The sequence below is a fragment of the Stegodyphus dumicola genome, chromosome 7 (assembly GCF_044657685.1).
Source record: "Stegodyphus dumicola isolate Sdum_Otavi_A_Nest chromosome 7, ASM4465768v1".
Taxonomy (NCBI): Eukaryota; Metazoa; Arthropoda; class Arachnida; order Araneae; family Eresidae; genus Stegodyphus; species Stegodyphus dumicola.
In genome coordinates this window covers 123,264,205-123,284,843 of record NC_140774.1, presented here as the reverse complement: position 1 = coordinate 123,284,843, position 20,639 = coordinate 123,264,205, and the positions used below count along the sequence as shown (strand labels likewise).

The following is a 20,639-nucleotide window of genomic DNA, read 5'->3' as shown; positions in this document are numbered from 1 at the left end:
CAAACAAAAAGTGAAATTTCCCAGTTCATGGAATTTAGGAAAAAATATGGAAAAGTAGTAATAAATGAAGATAACATAATAGAAGTTTTCCATTGCACTGGCAATGCCCCAATCAGCAGATGGCAAAATCTGTAGTACGGTTCTAAAGCCAGAAAATATCACTACTGACAAGAAAGTGACAGAGAAGTTGTTAAGAAAGTGACAGAGAGGTTATTGAGAATATTAACAATTTAGTGGGAATTCTTCACGTTGCAATTCCAGAATCTGAACAATGGAACTTTGTTACTGAATGAGAAATTATGGCTGTCTATAGAATGAAGGAGAAAGTATTAGCCCCAAAATGAGCAACTTGTACAGCTTACATTGAAAGAAATTTTTAATAAAGGAAGCGAATAAATATTTACCTTTTTTTTTTTTTGTAAATTTTGATTCCCTTAAAATCATAAATGCTCCATTATTTCATAAACAACTGGTTTTTACCTTTAGTATTATAATTTATGTAGCTTATCATACTAGATTCGAACTGATGATCTAAAATCTGGAAACTTCCGAAATCCGGAATTACCAAAGCTTTAATGAGTCCGCATCTTAGACTTTGTTCTCTATTATTACCATGCAGGCAAACTTGTTAATACTCTGCAGAGTATCTAAAGTATATATATGCTAGCTTTTAAATGATTGATTATGGGCCTAAAGCATTTAGTAAAAATATGCAAAAAATTAAAAATTTTGTGCAGTCATCCACAGGGGAAAAAATATTAAAAAATATTTTTCCTAGCTCAAAAGGGTTGAAAAACAACAATAGAGTCAATTGTCTTCTATTCTTTGTTGGAGGAAACTTTAAAATTTCATTTCTCCAACTTTTATTTAAGTTATAGTTAAATGCGTTCATTCCTTATTTAGAAAGAGCTCTGATTAGCTTTTTACTGCTCATCCAGTATATATATACACTTCAAATGATAAAAACAATGGATACTGAACTTGATTTTATCAAACATATGTGAACAAATCAGTCTGAAAAGATTCTGTACCAGAGGTATAATACATAGCATTAAAAACATCTTTTATTAACGCTGTAATGTTCTTTTAATAATGCTGTAAATGTTCACAAAAGTTATCTGCTAGAGTTATTAAGAATTAAATATACACTGCATTGTGAAATAATAAAAAATCATGCACTACAAAATCACAATGGAATTTGACATTATTTAACATGTGGGTACCCATAATGCAGCTAAGCATGCCATTAAACATACACAGAGCACTTGTACAGCACAATAGAACAGAGCAAGTTAGCAGATGCAAAAACCACAGCATTCTTCAGCCATATAAATTTGAACTATTTTCTGTGTAATGCCATTGACTGTAGCTAAAGAGAGTGCCTCAGAACCCAGAAATCACACACAGCTGTTAATTCCAGAGAAGTTGCATGGCTGCTTTTTGAGAAGCAGCTCTCATCACTATTCCAGAATTAGTAGAGTGTAATGTTAATCTCTGTTTCTTGAGTTGTGTTCTGCATCAAATATTGTGAGTTTTATAGCAGAAATATCTGTACTTTTGTACCTATTTTTCTTGCTCAAATATGTTAAAATTATGAATTTTTTTTTACATGTGTGTGTGCTTGCTTTTTTTAATATTGCTGTGATAATGCTTACAGTTTTTCCTGAAATAAAATATTTTCTTTATTTTTTAATTATATATATGCAGTCAATTAAATAATTTTGTCACTTACATCATTGTATCAAGTTTGACTTATCTGTTTCTTGCATGAATATAGTATATAAACTAATTTGGAAAAAGTTAGTTTATTTATCATTATTCTGATAGTTCTGAATTCTTTCATATAGAATCCTTTGAACAATTATGAGAGTTTTAAGCATGGCCTTGTTCAAAATGCACAAATTAGCAAGACAGAGAGAATATCGTATATCATTGATGAGAATGATAACAAAAATAGGCATGGTTCTGGAAGCTCTCAGTACAGCAACTCTTCAACAGATGAGGTATATTGCTTTATTTTAAATTCAAATAAGTGTATATTCTTCAATAAAGTTATTATTATTTAACTTCAATAAAGTTATTATTATGTCAAACAAATGAATGTAAAAACCATTAGTTTAAATAATCATGAAAGATAATGTTATAATTATACCAACAACTTTACATTATAGGACTCCTCTCTCTAATCGCATAAATTGCTTTATTAATTACTTTCAAAACTAAATCCTAAATTATATTTTTGGGCTTGTTCAATAATTATTATGCATAGACTAGAAGAGAAACACGCTAATGTGACAATCAAAATCATAAAAAACAACCTTGTATTTAGCGTAGGTATAATGAAACACTCAATCGATTTCGAGGGCAGCTGTTTCTGTGACTCCTTCTCCTATTTTCTTCTTTCTATGTATTTCTTTCTCCTGATGAGGAGGGACCTTTAGCTGCCCTCGAAATCGATTGAGTGTTTCATTATACCTATGCTAAATACAAGGTTGTTTTTTACGATTTTAATTATTATGCATATTAAACTTTTCACTTTTCAGTACTCAGTGTTCATTTATTCAGGTAATATTAACAGAAAATATGTAAAATATGATAAAAAAATAATATATTAAGCATAACAGAATAATTATCAGCAGATTACATATGACTTATACATTTGATTACAGTAGAAAATATGGTTTTCTGTAATAACAGTGTAAGTATGCTATATAATGTGAAGATATGTTCATGCTTATGGCTTTCTTCCTGTTAGCTTACTTCTTTCATAAGCCATAATGATTCTGGAAATGTATGTTTATTGTACTCTTAAGGTACATAATCTTATTTTCAACACATCCGAAAATATATTTAAAGGTACTTTTATAAAATAATTGTATCCGGCTAACTTTCATAAAAGTTGCTTGAACTCCCTTCTTTCATAAACTGCAAGTTAATAATATTTTCTAAAATAACGTCACCTTGCTTTATACGTAGCGTTGGAAACTAAGTACCGTTTCATTCTAGCACCGTCGCAGTGCTGTGGTAGGCATCCCGTGCATGCGCACTAGTCTTTCTTGTTCACTGACTTTCAATTGTTGCCATTTTGGTTGCTCTATGTTGTGTTTTCAGTTTGCTGTGCACATTCAAAATGTTTAAGACAATTAGTTCTCCCACTGACTGTGAAATTTGAGCCGTGATTAAATTTTTGAACGTGAGGAATGTTAAACCGGCCGAAATTTATCGTCAAGTGACAGAAGTTTACGGTGAATACGCGATAAGTGATGGAATGGTGAGAAAGTGGGTAAGAATGTTTAATGCAGGTCGAACAAATGTCCACGCCGAGGCTCGGAGTGGTCGGCCTTCTGTTGTCACCGATGATTTGGTAAGGAAAGTTGATGAAGCAATTCATGAGAACAGACGCTTCACAATGACAACTCTTTCAGAGGCATTTCCACAAATTTCACGTACTGTTTTGTTCGAAATTGTGTCTGACCGCTTGAATTATCGCAAACTGTGTTCCCGATGGGTTCCAAAAATGCTCACTGATGTTCACAAAACAAAGCGACTTGGTAGTGCCCTGACATTTCTCACACGGTACAGTGATGAGTGAGAAAACTTTTTAAACCAAATTTTGACATGATGATGAAACTTGGGTGTGTCATTTCACACCAGAATCAAAACAACAATCGATGGAGTGGAGACACACTCATTCTCCGAAAAAGCAAAGTTCAAAGTGACAATGTCATCACAAAAAATCATGTGCACTGTCTTCTGGGATAGGAAAGGCATTTTGCTTACTGAATTTCTTCCCAGAGGTGAAACCATTAATGCGGCACGATATTGTGAGACTTTAACAAAACTAAGGTGTGCCATTCAAAACAAATGAAGAGGAATGCTCAGTAAAGGAATTGTGTTGCTCCATGACAATGCTCGGCCCCATACTGCTGGTGTCACTCAATCGTTAATTCGACAGTTTCATTGGAAGCAGTTCGATCACCCGCTGTACAGCCTGGACTTGGCGCTATCCGACTATCACTTGTTCCTGCACATGAAGCACGAGCTTGGTGGCAAGCGCTTTGATCTGACGATGACACGAAAAATGCTGTGAAGTTATGGTTATCGAAGCTGGCGGGAAGTTTCTTTGATGATGGTATACAAAAACTGGTCACCCGCTATGACAAGTGTTTGATCATTGGCGGAAACTATGTTGAAAAATAGTTTAAGACATGTATTTTCATGTAAAAATAAAATTGGATTCGAAAAAATTGTTTTACTATTTTTTTTTTTTTTTCAAAACGTTACTTAGTTTCCGAATACACCTCGTAAAACTATTTAGCCATTGGTTCCCAAATTGAAGATCACAATCAAACATGAGATAAGGAGATTATTGTTGCTGGGTTTTGAAATGCTTGTCCATTTCTTAGTTGAATAATTGCATATTTTTAGCTATAATTAACAGATTGATTTAAAATTACTGTTACTTATCACCATATATGATGATCTTCAGATAAGACAAGGTATAAGATTTCATTAAAGGTTTATATTTTGAGCATATATCTGTTCTGTAAGACAATCCCAAATTATCAGTTGTCTATGACTTTAGTTTAGCTCAGCAATAATCATCTGGAACAAATTTTATTTTCTTGCATCTTGCACTGCTGCCTTTGATATTTATTTTATGAATTATGTGCTGTGCCATTTGGCATTACACAGAAAGGGAGGGATGTCTCTAAGCGGACTTTGTGAGAGAAACTGACTCATAAGTGTGGAAAGGCAAGAAAGCACCCATTTACATTTACTCAGACTCAAACCCTGGACCAAACTACCAGTGTTCAGTGGCTTTTACCGATTGCCCAGTGGTGAGCCAGCACTGCCTCGAAGCATGTGCTAAATTATGAACTCACGTTTACCTTGAACAAGTTTATTTTCTTGCATCTGGCAGAATTGCCTATAGAAGATTAATCAGTGTCAAATTAAAGTGTCAGCCCAGTCATTAAACCAACAAAAAACAGAAATATGAATCAAGTTTAAAGTCATTAAACAAGCTAAAGAGAACAACTGTGCTGCAGCAAGACCTTTCAGTATAACAGAAGAGAGGAAGAGTTAGGCGAAATAATGAAGATGTTATTAAAAAAAGGACAATGAAAAAATGTTCTTAAAACGAGAGGAAAAGCTTACTGGCCAGATTTAGAAAATAACATTGTAGAATTGGTACGAGAGCAGAGGCAAAATTGTTATGTTGTTACAAGAAACATAGTTAGGGTTTATGCATTGAAGTGGGTATGGGCCAATCCAGAATAAGGCAAAGAACATAAAGCAATAGTAGTTTGGTGCAGTTTTTTCACGAATAGAAAAATCTGGTAATATGGACAGAAGACAAAGATTTTCCAGAAATTGTCACAAGATCTTGACTATAAAGTCATGAGTTTCATAGGTTTATTATTAGTTTGAGCAAAAATACAACTTTCCTGTATCTAATATGGGAAATATGGATAAACTGCCAATGAACTTCAGCTGGATAAACAACAGAAATGTGGAAACAGAAGGTGCAAAAACTGTTCAAGTCAGAAAAGCCATGAAAATAACAGGTTTACAGTAGTATTAACATGCATGGCAGATGAAACAAAATTAAATCCCATGGTCATTTTCAAGATGAAAACTTCCACAGAAATTTTTATACATTTTCATGAAAAGTGGTGGATGGATGGATGAGAATGGTGTGTGTGAATTGTGGATGGAAAATGTGGGGCAAAGGTGTTAAGTCCTCTGTGAAATCAACACAATTTGTTGGTGTGAGATATGTTTTGTAGTTACATAGCTGAATATTAAAAATTGCTTAGCATGGAACAATACTAAGATTGATGTTATACTGAGGGGTTTAACTTAGATGCTACAGCTTTTAGACATCTCTCTAAATAAACCATTCAAGGATCACATGCGTAAACAATGGAATAACTGGATGATGAGGGGGGAAAAGTCATTAATGAAAGTTGGAACTATGTGAGCTCTGTTACCTAATGTGCTCTGTGATTTTATGAGCAAATAATGGGAAAAATTAAAAATGGAACTAGTGATCAAATCTTTCAAAAACAAATGTGGGATTTCCAATGCAATGGATAGCACTGGGCACGATTTACTGTGAGATACAAATGACAAAGCAGAAATCGAGTTATTTAATCGACTTACAGAATGGGATCCTTATGAAGAGCATCTCAACAATGAAAGTGAAGAGTTATTTGCCTGTGAGGATTTTGCAGAATTTTAAATGCATTGGGGAATAATTTGTTTTATTTTGTAATGGTTTTAGTTTATACAAAGTTCAGTTTAAATTTTTTTTAAATATCTGGGTGCACTTTTTATGACTCAACATAAATATTATGAGTCTTATCTCTGGTAATACATAGTAATATCTGTACATGTTTATTTATTATTATTTCCTTATTATATTATTTTCTATAGGAATATTTTTCATCTGTCTGCAAAATTTACATGTAGGTTGCAATAAAATACAACAGTATGCATATGGGTTGGGAGGCTAAGAGGTTTGGGAAACACTATGTTAAGCTGTTAAAGAATGAAATGTGTTATTATTATTATTATTATTATTATTATTTGAAGATCAACTATGAATTATAATAGTAGAACAATAATTTAAAAAAAATAGTTTAGTGAGAAAATTAAATTTTTTTTTTTTCCCCTTTGAGAACATACAGACTCCCCGTGCACCACATATGTACAACACGGGGCTCACAGAAGTAAGTTAACTAGAACATTAAAGGTTACATGTATAAATAAACTTTAAAAATTACATGCATAAATAAAGCGAACAAAAGCAGAGAACAGCAGTCTGGATTTCATGAAAACAGATAAGTTCACTGGCCAAGTCACTCCGAACATTTTCAAATCATTCTCTAAGCATAATCTAGGGCCATCAAATGTAGGGCACGAGAAAATCAAATGTTCTAATGTTCTACATCCTGAGGAACTTAATGCATTATGTCTTGTGATGAATGCTTGCATAAAATCTCAAATCACAGTATTTCTTTTTCTTACATAATCCTGTTTTGTACTTTGTAATGTTAATTTGGAAGTTTTACTTGTCATTTAAAACTGCTAACAATTTTAATAGGAGTTTGCAGTAGTGTTACTTGCATATTGTATAAATGCCAATATTATTGCCATAAATATGTTCATTATTCATTTATGACACATGGTGTCGGTCATGTGCATACACTAAAAAAACAATATGTTAAAAAGATAAAGGTTTAATTGAAAATTATATAAACATATTTATGGAATCTGTACCATGCAATATATTCTGCATATTACTGCTTATTAATATGATTAGTATTAAACTGGTTAACTAAATGATTATGTATTAACAGGTTAATATTCTTACACTAGCAACATTATAAATCAGAATTTAATTCACCTTCTTCAAATAGGCATCCTTTCTTTGACACTGGCAGGATTTAAATTATAGCTCATGATTAAAATATCTTGCATGCCTTTCTACACCAGATTATCAGCATGATTACCTTTAATTTTAAATAAAATGTTATTTGAAATTATCAGCATGATAACCTTAATAACTCTATTTTAAATTAGAGAATTGCTATTCACAATAAAGGAGTTAATGTGCACAATGATCAACTTGCAGTTATAATATTTGATAATACAGCATTGGTATTTAATTAGTTTTCCTTTTTAGCATGAGTAATGTGAGCAAGTTTAATATCCGTATATTAATTCTGGTTTCAGTTTCAGAGCTGATTTCTTTAATGTATAAACATTTCTTTATATTAGAGATGTGTTTCGGTGAGGGAAAAAGTGAGTTGGGAGAAATGAGAAATGGGATTTTAAAAATGAGAATATATATATATATATGTAATATTAAAAGCACAAAGGAAAAGACGGAACACTGTAGATGTGTGATTAGACCCATACTGAAGAAGAATTTGATTGCGTAGTATGCTAGTAATGCTAACTTGGTAATATCTAAAGAACTTGGCAGTCGAAGCAGTTTTAATTCCATTTTTATTTCCAATTGATATTTGTGGCCACAATCACTTGGCACTCTAATCGTGCCTTTACACAGAAGATTTACATTTTTAATATTGTTGAGATAGAAAGCAAGCGAAATTACATCTTAGCACAGTAGAGAGCTAAAGCTGAAGTGCGTCGTTATGAAAGATGAAAGCACGCGAAGAGAAAAGTTTTGGTTTACAATTCGGTGATTGTTTGTCAAGAGGCATCTGGTATTAACGGTTACGTAAGATCGCATGATTAATTTGAATGACGCAATGCAGATAAGTTATTACGATTTTAGAATAGAGAGGAAGAATTAATGTTTATAGTTATATTATAATTCTGATCCATACATTTTTATCTTACATATTTCCCCCCTTCAAAAAGAAAAAGGCGTAGCGACAGAGAAGCCTTTTTAAAGCGAAAGAGTTAAAACACTAGCAAATGTAAAAAAAAATAAAAATAAATAAATCATAAAATTTTTGTCCTGTAAAGTATAATTTATAAATATCAATTTTTTTTAAATAAATTTTTAATTTTTAGAGTCCTATTGAATTTTTCAGCATTTCAGTCCAAAAGTCTTTTTGTTTGAGAATTCACATAATCATAATTCTTCAGGGAAGGTTCTTGTTATTACAGAATATCACAAAATAAACTTTTACATAATTATTACTTATAATTAAATGTAATGCACATAAATATTTATGATACTTATTTTTATACTGATAAATTATAATTTAACATGCTAAATAATAGGATTAAAATTTTCGGAATTTATGGTTTCACCGTTATCATCTTTCATTTACAATTCCTGATTTTACCAAACTGGAAGCCTCGCAATACTTCTAAACAAACATATCCATCAATAGGGCTGTCCTCTTGAGCTAACCAGCGTGTTCTCTGCACTGGTGGCCCAGGGTGCCTAGGCAGTTACTTGAAAAGGCCACCGTTCCTTGCATTAAGGTAACTGGCCTTTCAGAACTGCACTAATACATTCCATAATAAAAAAATATAATAATATAAAAAATTTACATGCATTCATAAAATGAGAGCCTCCAACATTATCTTGCATGAAGAGGGTAAAAGGAACAACTGTACAGAGGTAATTACAGGCCTCTGTTGAAGGAACCAGTACACCCTCATCATACTATACTTAACACACAATAACCCATAAATTTTAACATGCATTTACCATAATTTCATATTACTTATCTGTAATAATTTCACTCATTTTTTTACACCTACTTCATTTTTAGAATAATTATAAAATTTGTATTCAAAATTCTCAACAAATTTTCAAAAACATAAAAACTTATCTTAATATCCTTCCCTATGAATAATTTAAATAGCTTAAAATTCGTTACTTAATTGGCTCACACATAATTATAAAAAATTAGAAAAATTAATGAACAAGAATTTCAGATTTTCTCAAAACAAATTGCAGAAAATTTTAACCAAAGTTGAAATGAAAACTATAGAATTCGCAGCATATTAAATGATTTAGTTTTTGAGTTAGAGTCACACGAACGTAACAATTTTTGAGCTGTTGAAAAAGCAGAAGCGCAAATAATTTTCTGTCACACATACTTGCAAACACTTAACTCAGATCGACCTTGAACCCACTGTAATGCTGAATTCCTAAACGGTAATTCACTGATGATTTAAAGCACTTTTTTTCTAAATATTGTAGAGATCGGCGAAGCAAATTAAATATTCCTTTTCACTAGGCATTCGAACTTCTCAATTTATCGAGAGATGACTTTCAATCTGTAAACACTACATGAGATTATTTTTTTGAAGCACTTGCAAAACACCACAGCAGAAGAATGATCTGTTATTTTTTAAAAACTGAAAAAAACAAACTTTATGATTCACTTTCACATTATCTTGGATTTATCACAAAACGATGATTTAAAGAGCTGAATTAAATTTTCCATTGAGGTTTCAGGCTGCAGGAAACTATCCTGCCGGCTTAATTGACGTAATAAAAGCAAAAGGAAAAGGAAAAGACAGAGCAGTGTAGATGCGTGATTAGACCCATACTGAAGAAGAATTTGATTGCGTAGTAGGCTAGTAATGCTAACTTGGTAATATCTAAAGAACTTGGCAGTCGAAGCAGTTTTAATTCCATTTTTATTTCCAATTGATATTTGTGGCCACAATCACTTGGCACTCTAATCGTGCCTTTACACAAAAGATTTACATTTTTAATATTGTTGAGATAGAAAGCAAGCGAAATTACATCTTAGCACAGTAGAGAGCTAAAGCTGAAGTGCGTCGTTATGAAAGATGGAAGCACGCGAAGAGAAAAGTTTTGATTTACAATTCGGTGATTGGTTGTCAAGAGGCATCTGGTATTAACGGTTACGTAAGATCGCATGATTAATTTGAATGGCGCAATGCAGATAAGTTATTACGATTTTAGAATAGAGAGGAAGAATTAATGTTTATAGTTATATTATAATTCTGATTCATACATTTTTATCTTACATATTTATAAATGAAGCAGATGATCTGCCTAAAGCTAAAAAATGGTTGCCATAATCACTGTATGCCATTGCCATCATTAAAATTATTTCAGACGATAACTGATTAAATATTGCTTAATTTTATGGATTAATATACTCAAGTGTGGGGGGAGAATAATACTAAAATATCATGAGAAAGGTGAAACACACATACATGCAAAACGAATACAGTCAAAAGTCTTTAATCCGGACTCGTCGGGACTTCGATGATTCCGGATTATCGGTTTTTCCGGATTATAGATCATCAGTTTAAATCTGGTAAAATAGCATGCAGAAATTATAAAATTAAAAATATGAAACCGTAATTTATGAAATAAAGAGCAATTGTGATCTAAATGGTATCAAAATTTACAAAAAAAAAGCTTAATATTTATTTGTTTACTTTATTAAACATTTCTTTCAAAGCGCATGCGTAAAGCATACATTACACATAGTCGAAATTAGAAAATTGAAACCAGAAAACTATTTAATGTGTATTTGTGATATTTATAATAACGAGGAATTTGATTTAAATCATATCAAAGATGGAGTACATCGAGATGAAATACTACATTTAGTAAGGAATTATAAGCCGAATAAAATAAAAACATCTGCCCTGAAGATAAGGATAGTGCTGACAGATCAACTTCCAGTTCATTGCATGCCGCAACATCCCCCCTACCCCCGCAGAGCAGCGTGAAATTGATAATCAGATTTCGGAAAGGTTATAGAAACAAAGTATATGCCTTTATCCATTTTTTGCAGCTATTCCACTTTTTGTTTGATGGACATCAAAACATGCTTTCACTTTGTAGATCCTTTGGCAGCTCCAGAATCAGAAATTCTTTTTGACATAATCGAAAGTTCAAGCTTACTTTTATAAAACTGCTATAACAGTCTGCAAAAAATAATATGCTGGATCCAATTAGAAGATTAAGGAACAACACAATCTGTAACATTAACTGAAATAGATAATTAGTTAATTTTAGCTTAGCTTATACCATCCATTATACATTAAACGTGCATGCGTAAATGTATTATGCGCATGCGCAGAAATTTTGTAGCTTTGAGGTCCGGATTATGGATGTCTGGATTAAAGACTTTTGACTGTATATTACAAATAAATAAATCCATTTGAAAATGACCTTTTTAAAAAATATTTATAACTAGAGTGATATGTAAGTTATCAAGTTACTGTGTTATTTAGTTATTTTTCTTTACTTCTGGTATTCAATTTATCTTATGTATCATGTCTATTGCAATGTGCTTCATTCTTTCATATTGTTTAATTGTCTGATACTTTCTGATGAGATAATTAACTGTAACACTCAATTTGTAATTTCTGCTTCTTTATCTGAGCAAAATAATTTTTGTGCTTTTGTATTTCTCTCTCTCTCTCTTTTTCATTTAACAGTGTTACCTTAAAATTATTATTTGGCTGTTGAGCTGTGTTGCAAAGCATATTAACACAAACTAATTTTTTATTCTTTAGTTGATTTTCAAAAATGGGAAATGCACAAAATTTGGGAGGAAACCTAGTGGTGATAGCAGTGGATGCAGCAGTATGTCTTCAAATACTACACCAAGAATGCATCTCTCATCTGATTCTGGAACTGAATCTGATTTCATTGCTTCCTCTCCTGATTCAATAATACCAGATCAAAATATGCATCATCTTCCTAAACCTCCTTTGCCAATTTTGATGGAAGTTCATGATCATTCAGTGCCTGAACAGCTTCATGATACTCTACCACAACCAGAATTGAATAAGGAAGCCGCAAAAAATGATGCTTTCAATAATGGTGTGGTTTTGAAAATTGACCAGCCTTACAGTAAATTTGGCATTTCAGGTAATGGTCCATCTACAGCACAATGGCGAGTGAATCCTTTAGTTTTTTACAGTTGCAACTTAGCAAACAGTGAACCATCTGTGTTCGAGGCACAAAATTCAGAAAGACAAACTTCTTCAGTTTTGGCACCATATTCAAAAATTGGCTTGGCTAAAAGCAGTGGTGATATACTAAGCATTTCATCTAGGAACAAAACAATGGGATATTCGAAATTTGGACTTTCACAACCTTGTAATTTTTCTGCTGCAGGAAAGCAAACACCTACTCTTGCTATGATGGTTATTGATGACCATGCATTTAAAGAGTTCCAACACTCTCAAAATACTCCAGCATCTAAAAGATTAAAGACTGATAACCTGGCAAATATTAAAGAATCTCCACACATATCTGCTACTCAACATGCTCATGAAACTGACGATGACTGCTGTTATATTAAAGTTGGTAGGGGAAGTATTATTCCCCAAAAGCCATCACCTGGTTATGTATCGTTTGGTGAAGTGAAAAGAATGCCAGAACAAAATTCATTTTCTTCACCTCCAGTGAATTCTGCTGGTTCTGAGTTAATACAAAGTACTTATCCTCAGAATAATGCAGTTGCCTTGTGTGATCCTGAAGTAGTGTGTAATAAATCTGCACATATGCCTAAGCATAAGGATGCAAATGTAGAAGTGTGTGATGGCAATTTATCTGAAGAACAATTATTTAACCATGCACAATTAAAAAAGAATAGTATAGATTCACATGTCATTACAATACCATCTACTCAATCTGACACTGATAATTCAAAAGTATCTCATGAGAAAGTACCTGTGAATGACTTAATTCCAGAAACAATTAATACATTTAATCCTTCTGTGAATAATCTCAGTCAAATGTATTGCAATGACAGTACACATTTTCTTTCAGATTCTCAAAATATTTCCTCTAGTTGCAATAACTCTGACCCTCCAGAGACTTCCATTTCCTCTGATGAGGAATCAAATAAAAATTGTATGCCTGAAATGAGGAGTGTTGTTCGACCAGAGGAAATATTATTGACCCCAGTAGTAATGAGAAATGGTTATGTGCCATTTTCTACACTTTCAGATTCTGCAATTGAACGAACTGTTTTAAGTGTGCCAAATGCTGCAGAATCAAATGCTTCTTTGCCTGTTTTTCCCAGTGGTGTTTGCTCTGAATCAGATCAGAACTACATTACACCATCGAATAAAAGTGAACTGAAGTTGTTACAAGAGGACTCCATTTCAAAACCAAACCCAAACTTGCCAACAATACATTGTAATGGGAAAAATTCCATAAACAGTCCCAAAACATCTCTTCAGAGTGGAGTTGGATTCATAAATGGGTCATTAAAATATATTTTAAAGCCATTACCGAAAATGGAATCTGAAATGTGTGAAGTGTAATGATATCTGTACATTGGTGCTTTTTTCTTTTCTAATTATGTAACAAATGTAATATAGTGTAAAAAGATGTTAATTTCAATTACAATGCTCCAGAATTCAATAGCTCTATAGCAGGGATTTTGAATTTATTTTATCTCATGCACTCCTTTCACTACTGCTAGAAGATCAATAATATCATCATAAATATATATATTTATCTAGATTTAGATGATTTTTGACAAGTTTTATAAATTAAACAGCAGAGTGTAGAAAATGTTGATAAGTATTAAAACTTGAATAAATGTATTTTTTTATCTTCGTGAACTAAAACTAAATACTTAACAGAAAAATAAGAGATTATCTGCATTCCTCTCCCTGAAACTATGAAATTCTCTCCTAGAGAACTATTCCTCCTCATTGAGAACCCCTGCTCTAGAGCATTTATAGTTGTTATGCTGAAGAGTTCAATATCTCTTGAGGTCTTAATTTCTACTTTTTAAAGGGGCAGATCCCAAGGTTTTTCATTTTTCTTTAAATATTGCAAATTTTATTTTAGCTTAAGGACAAAATTATTATAAATAATATTTTCTTATTTTCCAAAAAGTTAATTTTTACTTTTAACATATAGAAAATTATCTTAAAAATAATAAATATTAAAATTTATATAACTGACTATTTTATATAATTAAACATTTGTTAGCTGTTTATATGTGCTCCAAAAACTTTGTAATTAATGTTCTAGTATCATAAAATTTACAAGACAATTTTATTAACAACAATTTATTTAGCAGCAACAACAACACAAAACATTCTGGCCTAGAATTTTAAAATGATTTATTTCCGTCCCGCATCCTTATTTGAATATTTAGTGGATTTACCCCATTATATCTGTTTTTGCTTTCACTAACATTGTTTTACTAAAATATATGCACAAAATTTTATTCATTTCAAAACAGTAAAGTGTATTAATTTTGTTACAGAACTCCCCCCCCCAAAAAAAGAAATTATAAAGTAGTTTAAATCTGAAATTTTACATTTTTATTTAATTGTTCTGTGAAATTTATTTCAATGAACACAGTGTAATGTATTTGATTTCATAGGATTTAAAATATTTCTCATTGTATGTTCTTGTATTACAGAAACTCAATTTATTGTATTATTGTAAGTTATTGTAAATTAGCATTGCAATTTATTGTAAATTAGCATTGCAATTTATTATAAGTTAGCATTGCAAATGCAGTTTATATTCGCATTTTTCAGGTATGCCATTATATAACATTAAGAATAAAGATTACACTATTAACGAATGATAATGGAACTTTTTGATCCCAGCATGTATTCAGTGTTGAGAGTTTAAAATACTGCCATATATTGTCAGATATGAATTTTCAGTTAAAGAAATATATTAATTGTTATTAGAGAATGTAAATTATTTAGTCAAAATTATTGATATTTAATCAGAAGAGGTATTTTTATTGATCTGAAATGTTAAATGAAATGAGAGAATGGAAATGTTCCACAAATTTTTTTTTCTTGGTTCATTTCCATGAAAAATTTTCTTTTCTTAATATATATATATATTCCAGTTCACTTACTGAATACTCATATTTAAATATTTGGAATTAAAAATGTTGAGTAGTAATTACTAAATTCTAAAAAAATAAGTTCCAAAATAGGTTTTGTTTTTCCATTCAGTATGCTAAATATAAATACAATAAACACAATAAACTCATTGAGATGATCATCTGAAAATAGCCAATGTATCTAAAAACATTAAAAAAAAAAATCACAATCAAATATTAAATCTTATACTTAATGCTGGTTCATACATATATCAAGAACCTCTATTCTACATCTTTGTTCATTAAATAGTTATTGCACTAAAGCGTTTTTATTATCTTGTTGCTGTAAAAGTAATACAGTGCAAAGTCCCTAATCCGGACTTGTCGGAACTTCTGGGATTTCGGATGAGGGGTTTTTCCGGATTATAGATCATCAGTTTAAATCTGGTAAGATGGCATGCAGAAATTATACAATTAAAAATATGAAACCATAATTTATGGAATTAAAGAGCAATTATGATCTAAAGGGTATCAAAATTTACAAAAAAAAAAAAAAAAAAAAAAAAAAAAAAAAAAAAAAAAACTTAATATTTATTTGTTTTATTGATTGCGGCATTAAAAATATTTCTTTTAATGTAAGTTGTTTAAATTGCTTCATTTTTTGTGCTCTAATACTTTCTTTTTAATTCTATAAACAGACATAATTTCTTGTTCAGTCACAAAGTTTCACTGTTCAAGTCCTGTAATTGCTGTGTCGAGAATACCGACTAACTTGTCAATCGAAATTTTTTCGTTTTCAATAACCTGTCTGTCACTTTCTATTGGAAGCGCGCATGGGTAAACACTTTACGTGCATGCATAGCGGACGCACACATTAAACATACATGCGTAAGTTTGTGGCTTTGAGGTCCGGATTACGAACTTTGTACTGTATGAGAAAGCCCTTTCATTGGACAATTTTACAGTGTATTGAGAAATCTGAATTTCCTTCCTTATATCTTAAAAGATTATGCCAAATTTTTGAATATGTATTTATTCATAATTCAGTTTAATTTTAACCAATTTAATTTCACTTGTCCTGCAAAAATCTTTTAATGCACCTGTGTATTTATATAAAAAAAGTATTTATTTTTCTGTTCTTTAACGGTTTAATAATAATACAAAATTTGTTTATATTAAAAATTCAAAGTCAGTTCTTGGATGCTGTTTATCCTGGATAGTATATAATTAATTTATTTTAGTTTTCTCTCCTCATTTGATTTTTGAATTTAATTATCTTTTCTTTGTAGATATAATTCATCGTATTTATATAAGCACTTATACATTAGGGTATATATCAGTATAGACTTAATAATTTATTTATTTAAAAGAATAAAATTTTATTTTCAGGGGAATTATTTTGATCTGCAGATCAACATGGGCTTAAATTATTAGATATAGAGATAAAAATTGAAGGTTTTGAAAGAAAAGAGAATTTATTACCGGAAAATTGTATTTGATAAATAATTTTCATTAAAAATATTTATAGCAATGTTTAGACTTCAGTTTATTAAATTACAAATTATATTATTGGTTGTAATCATTAGAAAGACCAGATTTAACAGGATGTGCATTGAAAAGTTAATTTGTTAATATATTAAAGTATATTAAGAGAAAGAAAAATGTCTACCTGAATCGCTAATATTTAGAAATAAAAATAAATTTCAAAAGACAAAAAAATCAATGTTTGGCATTGATTGTGGGAAAAAAAATCAATATTTTTATGACCTGCTTCCAGGAGTATAAAATATGGAGAGAATAATGTATTGATTTATAATGTAAGATAAAAATTTGCATTTTTATGAATTAGGAAACAAACTGTTCTAAGATTACTATTATTATTATTATTACTATTTGAGGGTTTTAAAGGAAAACGAAATGTCTCATTTGGTTAATTAAGTGAACTATTGCAAGAAATTATTATCATTTGGTTAATTAAGTGAACTATTGCAAGAAATTATTATCATTTCTTTAGAGTTTATATGTTGTTATTTATTATATTTAAAAATTCTAAGGGAAATAAAATGATATGTTTTCCCTATTTATTTTACTTTATGAAACCATAAAAAAGGCACCTTTTTAGTATTTTGCCTTAAATTACAAGTGATTTTTTAGATATCTTCTAAATTGCTATTTTATTAGATTAAGTTTCTGTAATTTTTGTCTGAAACAAAAGTGATATTTCCTATTTTTTAGCTTCCTTTTAGTTAACAAACCTTTGCCATATGTAACTTTATTCATTAGTTGTATAAGAACTTTAACATTTTGTGTTTTCATTAACATTTCACTTTTTAGCATTAAAAGACATTGGCTAGAATAATCTGTTAGTCTCGAAACGGGATTTGGCGGTGTATCATGATTTTAAATGTTTAAATCATTTTTCAAATTGTTGTCATGAAATATTATCACCTTATATTCCTTTAAAAAATTAATTATGGAGAATTTGCATGAATGTGTGTATGTTTTTCACACTGTGAAAAATTAAATGGTGCCTAGGGCGATCAAATTTTGAATAATGTAGTTCTCCACCCGAACATACTGAAAGCCCAAATTTTGAATTTTATATTTGATATTTTGTAAAACTTTAATGAATTTTTAGCAAACTCAATGATTTAAAAGCGAGAAGTGGCAACACTATATGGATTAAAACACTTTTATCTCCAGATGTAAGACTGTATATCAGAAATTCTAAAGATATGCTGTTTTTAAATATTTTGTGATTTTGTTATTCATCTGAATTTTATATGGTGTAAGTGCAAAGAACATGTTATTTAATTAATAAATTTACCACACAAAACATTAATAATGAAAAGACAAAAAATGTTTCACAAGCTATCTAACTAAGAAGGACTATACATTGATATGGTAAACTAAGAAAAGACTGGACAAAATAGAAAAGTGTATGCCAAAACTTAACACTTTATCAGGAATTCTAAATACATGCTGCTTTTAAAATTTTGTAATTTTGCTGTTAAACTGTATATTGTGTAAGTGTGAAGAAAATGATGCTCAGTAATAAAGTTAAAAAGACAAAAAGAAATGGGTTAGCTGGAATGAGTGCAGCAGCAGACTGATAGACTGCAAGCTCATTGAAAGCATAGGAAAACCTTAACAAAACCTTTTGGGTGGCTGTTAAATCAAAGTCCTTTGAGATTTTCTCCCCCCTTCAAATATTATTGCAAAAGTAGTATATTATAGACTGCCACCCTAAAAAATTCCTTTTACCTTTTGAACACCATAAGTGTTTGTGCTATATAAATTATAATATTACCACCCCCCACAGAGTTATCTGTTTTTGTTACTAACTATTAAATATATATATAAATAATCTCTATCTAAATATTATGTATTAATATTTTTATATTATATTTTAGCTTTCAGCAGTCATTTTTGTGCCAACAGAAAATTTATTTTTGTTTTGAAACAAAAATACACTGTAAATTTATTGCTAACCTAGTTCAGTTTTTATGTTAAAAATATTGATCAGAAAGAGTATTATGTCATATATCTGCAAGTCATAATTGTTCATAATTAAAGTAAAAATTGTTTAGTGTTGAAAAGAGTTTTATCTCATTAAGTTTAATGTTAATTTTTTTTTTTTCTGATAAAATAATATTATAATAGATTATCCATCTGGCTTTAAAACATTGATTTTAAAGGATTTTCTTTCTTTCTTTTTTTTTTTTTTTTTTCCCATCAAGAACAGGATTATGTTAAGAGTCTCTGAATTACTTTATCAAATTATATATGCATTTTAAAATATTTTCTTATTGAACTAGAATTGCAGTGTATTCTTATGCTGTTGTGAGTTATTTTTTAAAGTTGTATGTGCATACTCAAAAACTTTATTAAGTTTTAAATCTTTAGGCTACATATGTTAAAATATAGTTTGTTATTTGAAGTTTTGCTAAACGAGAACAGAAGAGTATAAAAATTGTAATACACTAAACAGCGTTATTGATGCTCTTCTTTTATCAAAATTTTAAAGTAATTCCATAATACAATGAATAATTTCCTCTTTTCTTTAGTTAAAATGTAAAAAATTATCATATACATATCTCTAATACCTTATCTTTAGAAATTTGATTGATATTTAATTGACCTGATACTGATCTGCTTATTAACAATTAAATTATAGTATGAAATGCACTAAATTTAAATAAAATGTTTATTCTTTTTATTATTCTACATTAATTCATTGTAATAAAAAGGATGGATTTAAAGAATATTAGCAACAAAAATTATGTAATAAATTATACATTTATTATGTACTATAGCTAATAATGAAAAGTTGCTTAAGAAGGTGATCTTCTATAAAAGCAGAAAATAATTTGAAAAATTGTCTCTTCATATATAAGACCTATATTATAATGGAAATTTGATACCACAATTTTCAATAGAATTATTTTAACAATTTATTGTATTGCATAAACTGAAACTTTTACACACTTTGTATATTCTGTGGTACTTTGAATTATTATTGTTAAATGTTCATAAATTATTTTAGAATATGAAAAAAAAAATCTTTTTATTTTTGTGCAATTAATAATTTATAATTATATAATAATAATTTTCTTTTATCATGTGTCCTTTATTGAATGCTAAAATGTAAAATTAATTTCATGTAGTATTGACAAACACGTATATTTCATAGCAGAAGCGCAATCTAGGGAACAATGGTCTCAGTCGAGTAATTTATGTTTGTGCTCTTTTTTACATACTGAAATGCAAAATTTATTTCATATGATTTTGAACATCTATTATATTATTGATGTTATTAAAATATTTTTAATACTGAAGTTGAAAGTAGCTACATTAAGTGCAAATTATATTTCTTCAGTGACTAGTTGTAGTTAATGTGAAGTTATTTTTAAATTAATGAGTACAAAAATTTACATCATCTCATTCCCAGTGTATTTGTTTTGTTGTGTGTTTTATTATTAACAACGGGTTTTTTGTTTGTCAAATTTTATTATGCATAATTTTGTGCCATGATCAATGTTGTACAATGTAACATTTTATGAAGATTAATTAACAAAAATAAAATTCTTATGAGATCTTCTGTATTGTCTTATGCAAATGCCAAAATAACAAACTTCATTAGACGGCTGGTTGACATTATTTGAGTAATTTAACCAATTAACTGTTAAGTATTTTTTATATTAGTGGGGAAATGTAATAATTAGAAGACATAATGAATATCAAATTAATAACATTAATTGATAACAATTCCAAGTTCTTTGAAGTACTACTCCATAAAGAGAATGTACAGATGGGAGAAAAGCA

The 20,639-nt window shown here is 29.9% G+C and overlaps 1 protein-coding gene across 3 annotated transcripts in view; it reads left to right on the top strand.

Moving 5' to 3' along the window:
- The window catches only part of LOC118182129 (uncharacterized), a 388,309-nt gene extending 367,899 nt beyond the window's left edge, over window positions 1-20,410 (top strand). For all 3 annotated transcript variants that reach the window (XM_085820779.1, XM_085820778.1, XM_035351427.2), the window contains 2 exons: window positions 1,848-2,003; window positions 12,010-20,410. In XM_085820779.1, coding sequence (XP_085676905.1) covers window positions 1,848-2,003; window positions 12,010-13,773 — 1,920 coding nt within the window. In that variant the 3' untranslated portion in view covers window positions 13,774-20,410. The remainder of the gene's footprint in view (window positions 1-1,847; window positions 2,004-12,009) is intronic.
- Window positions 20,411-20,639: the final 229 nt, after the last annotated feature.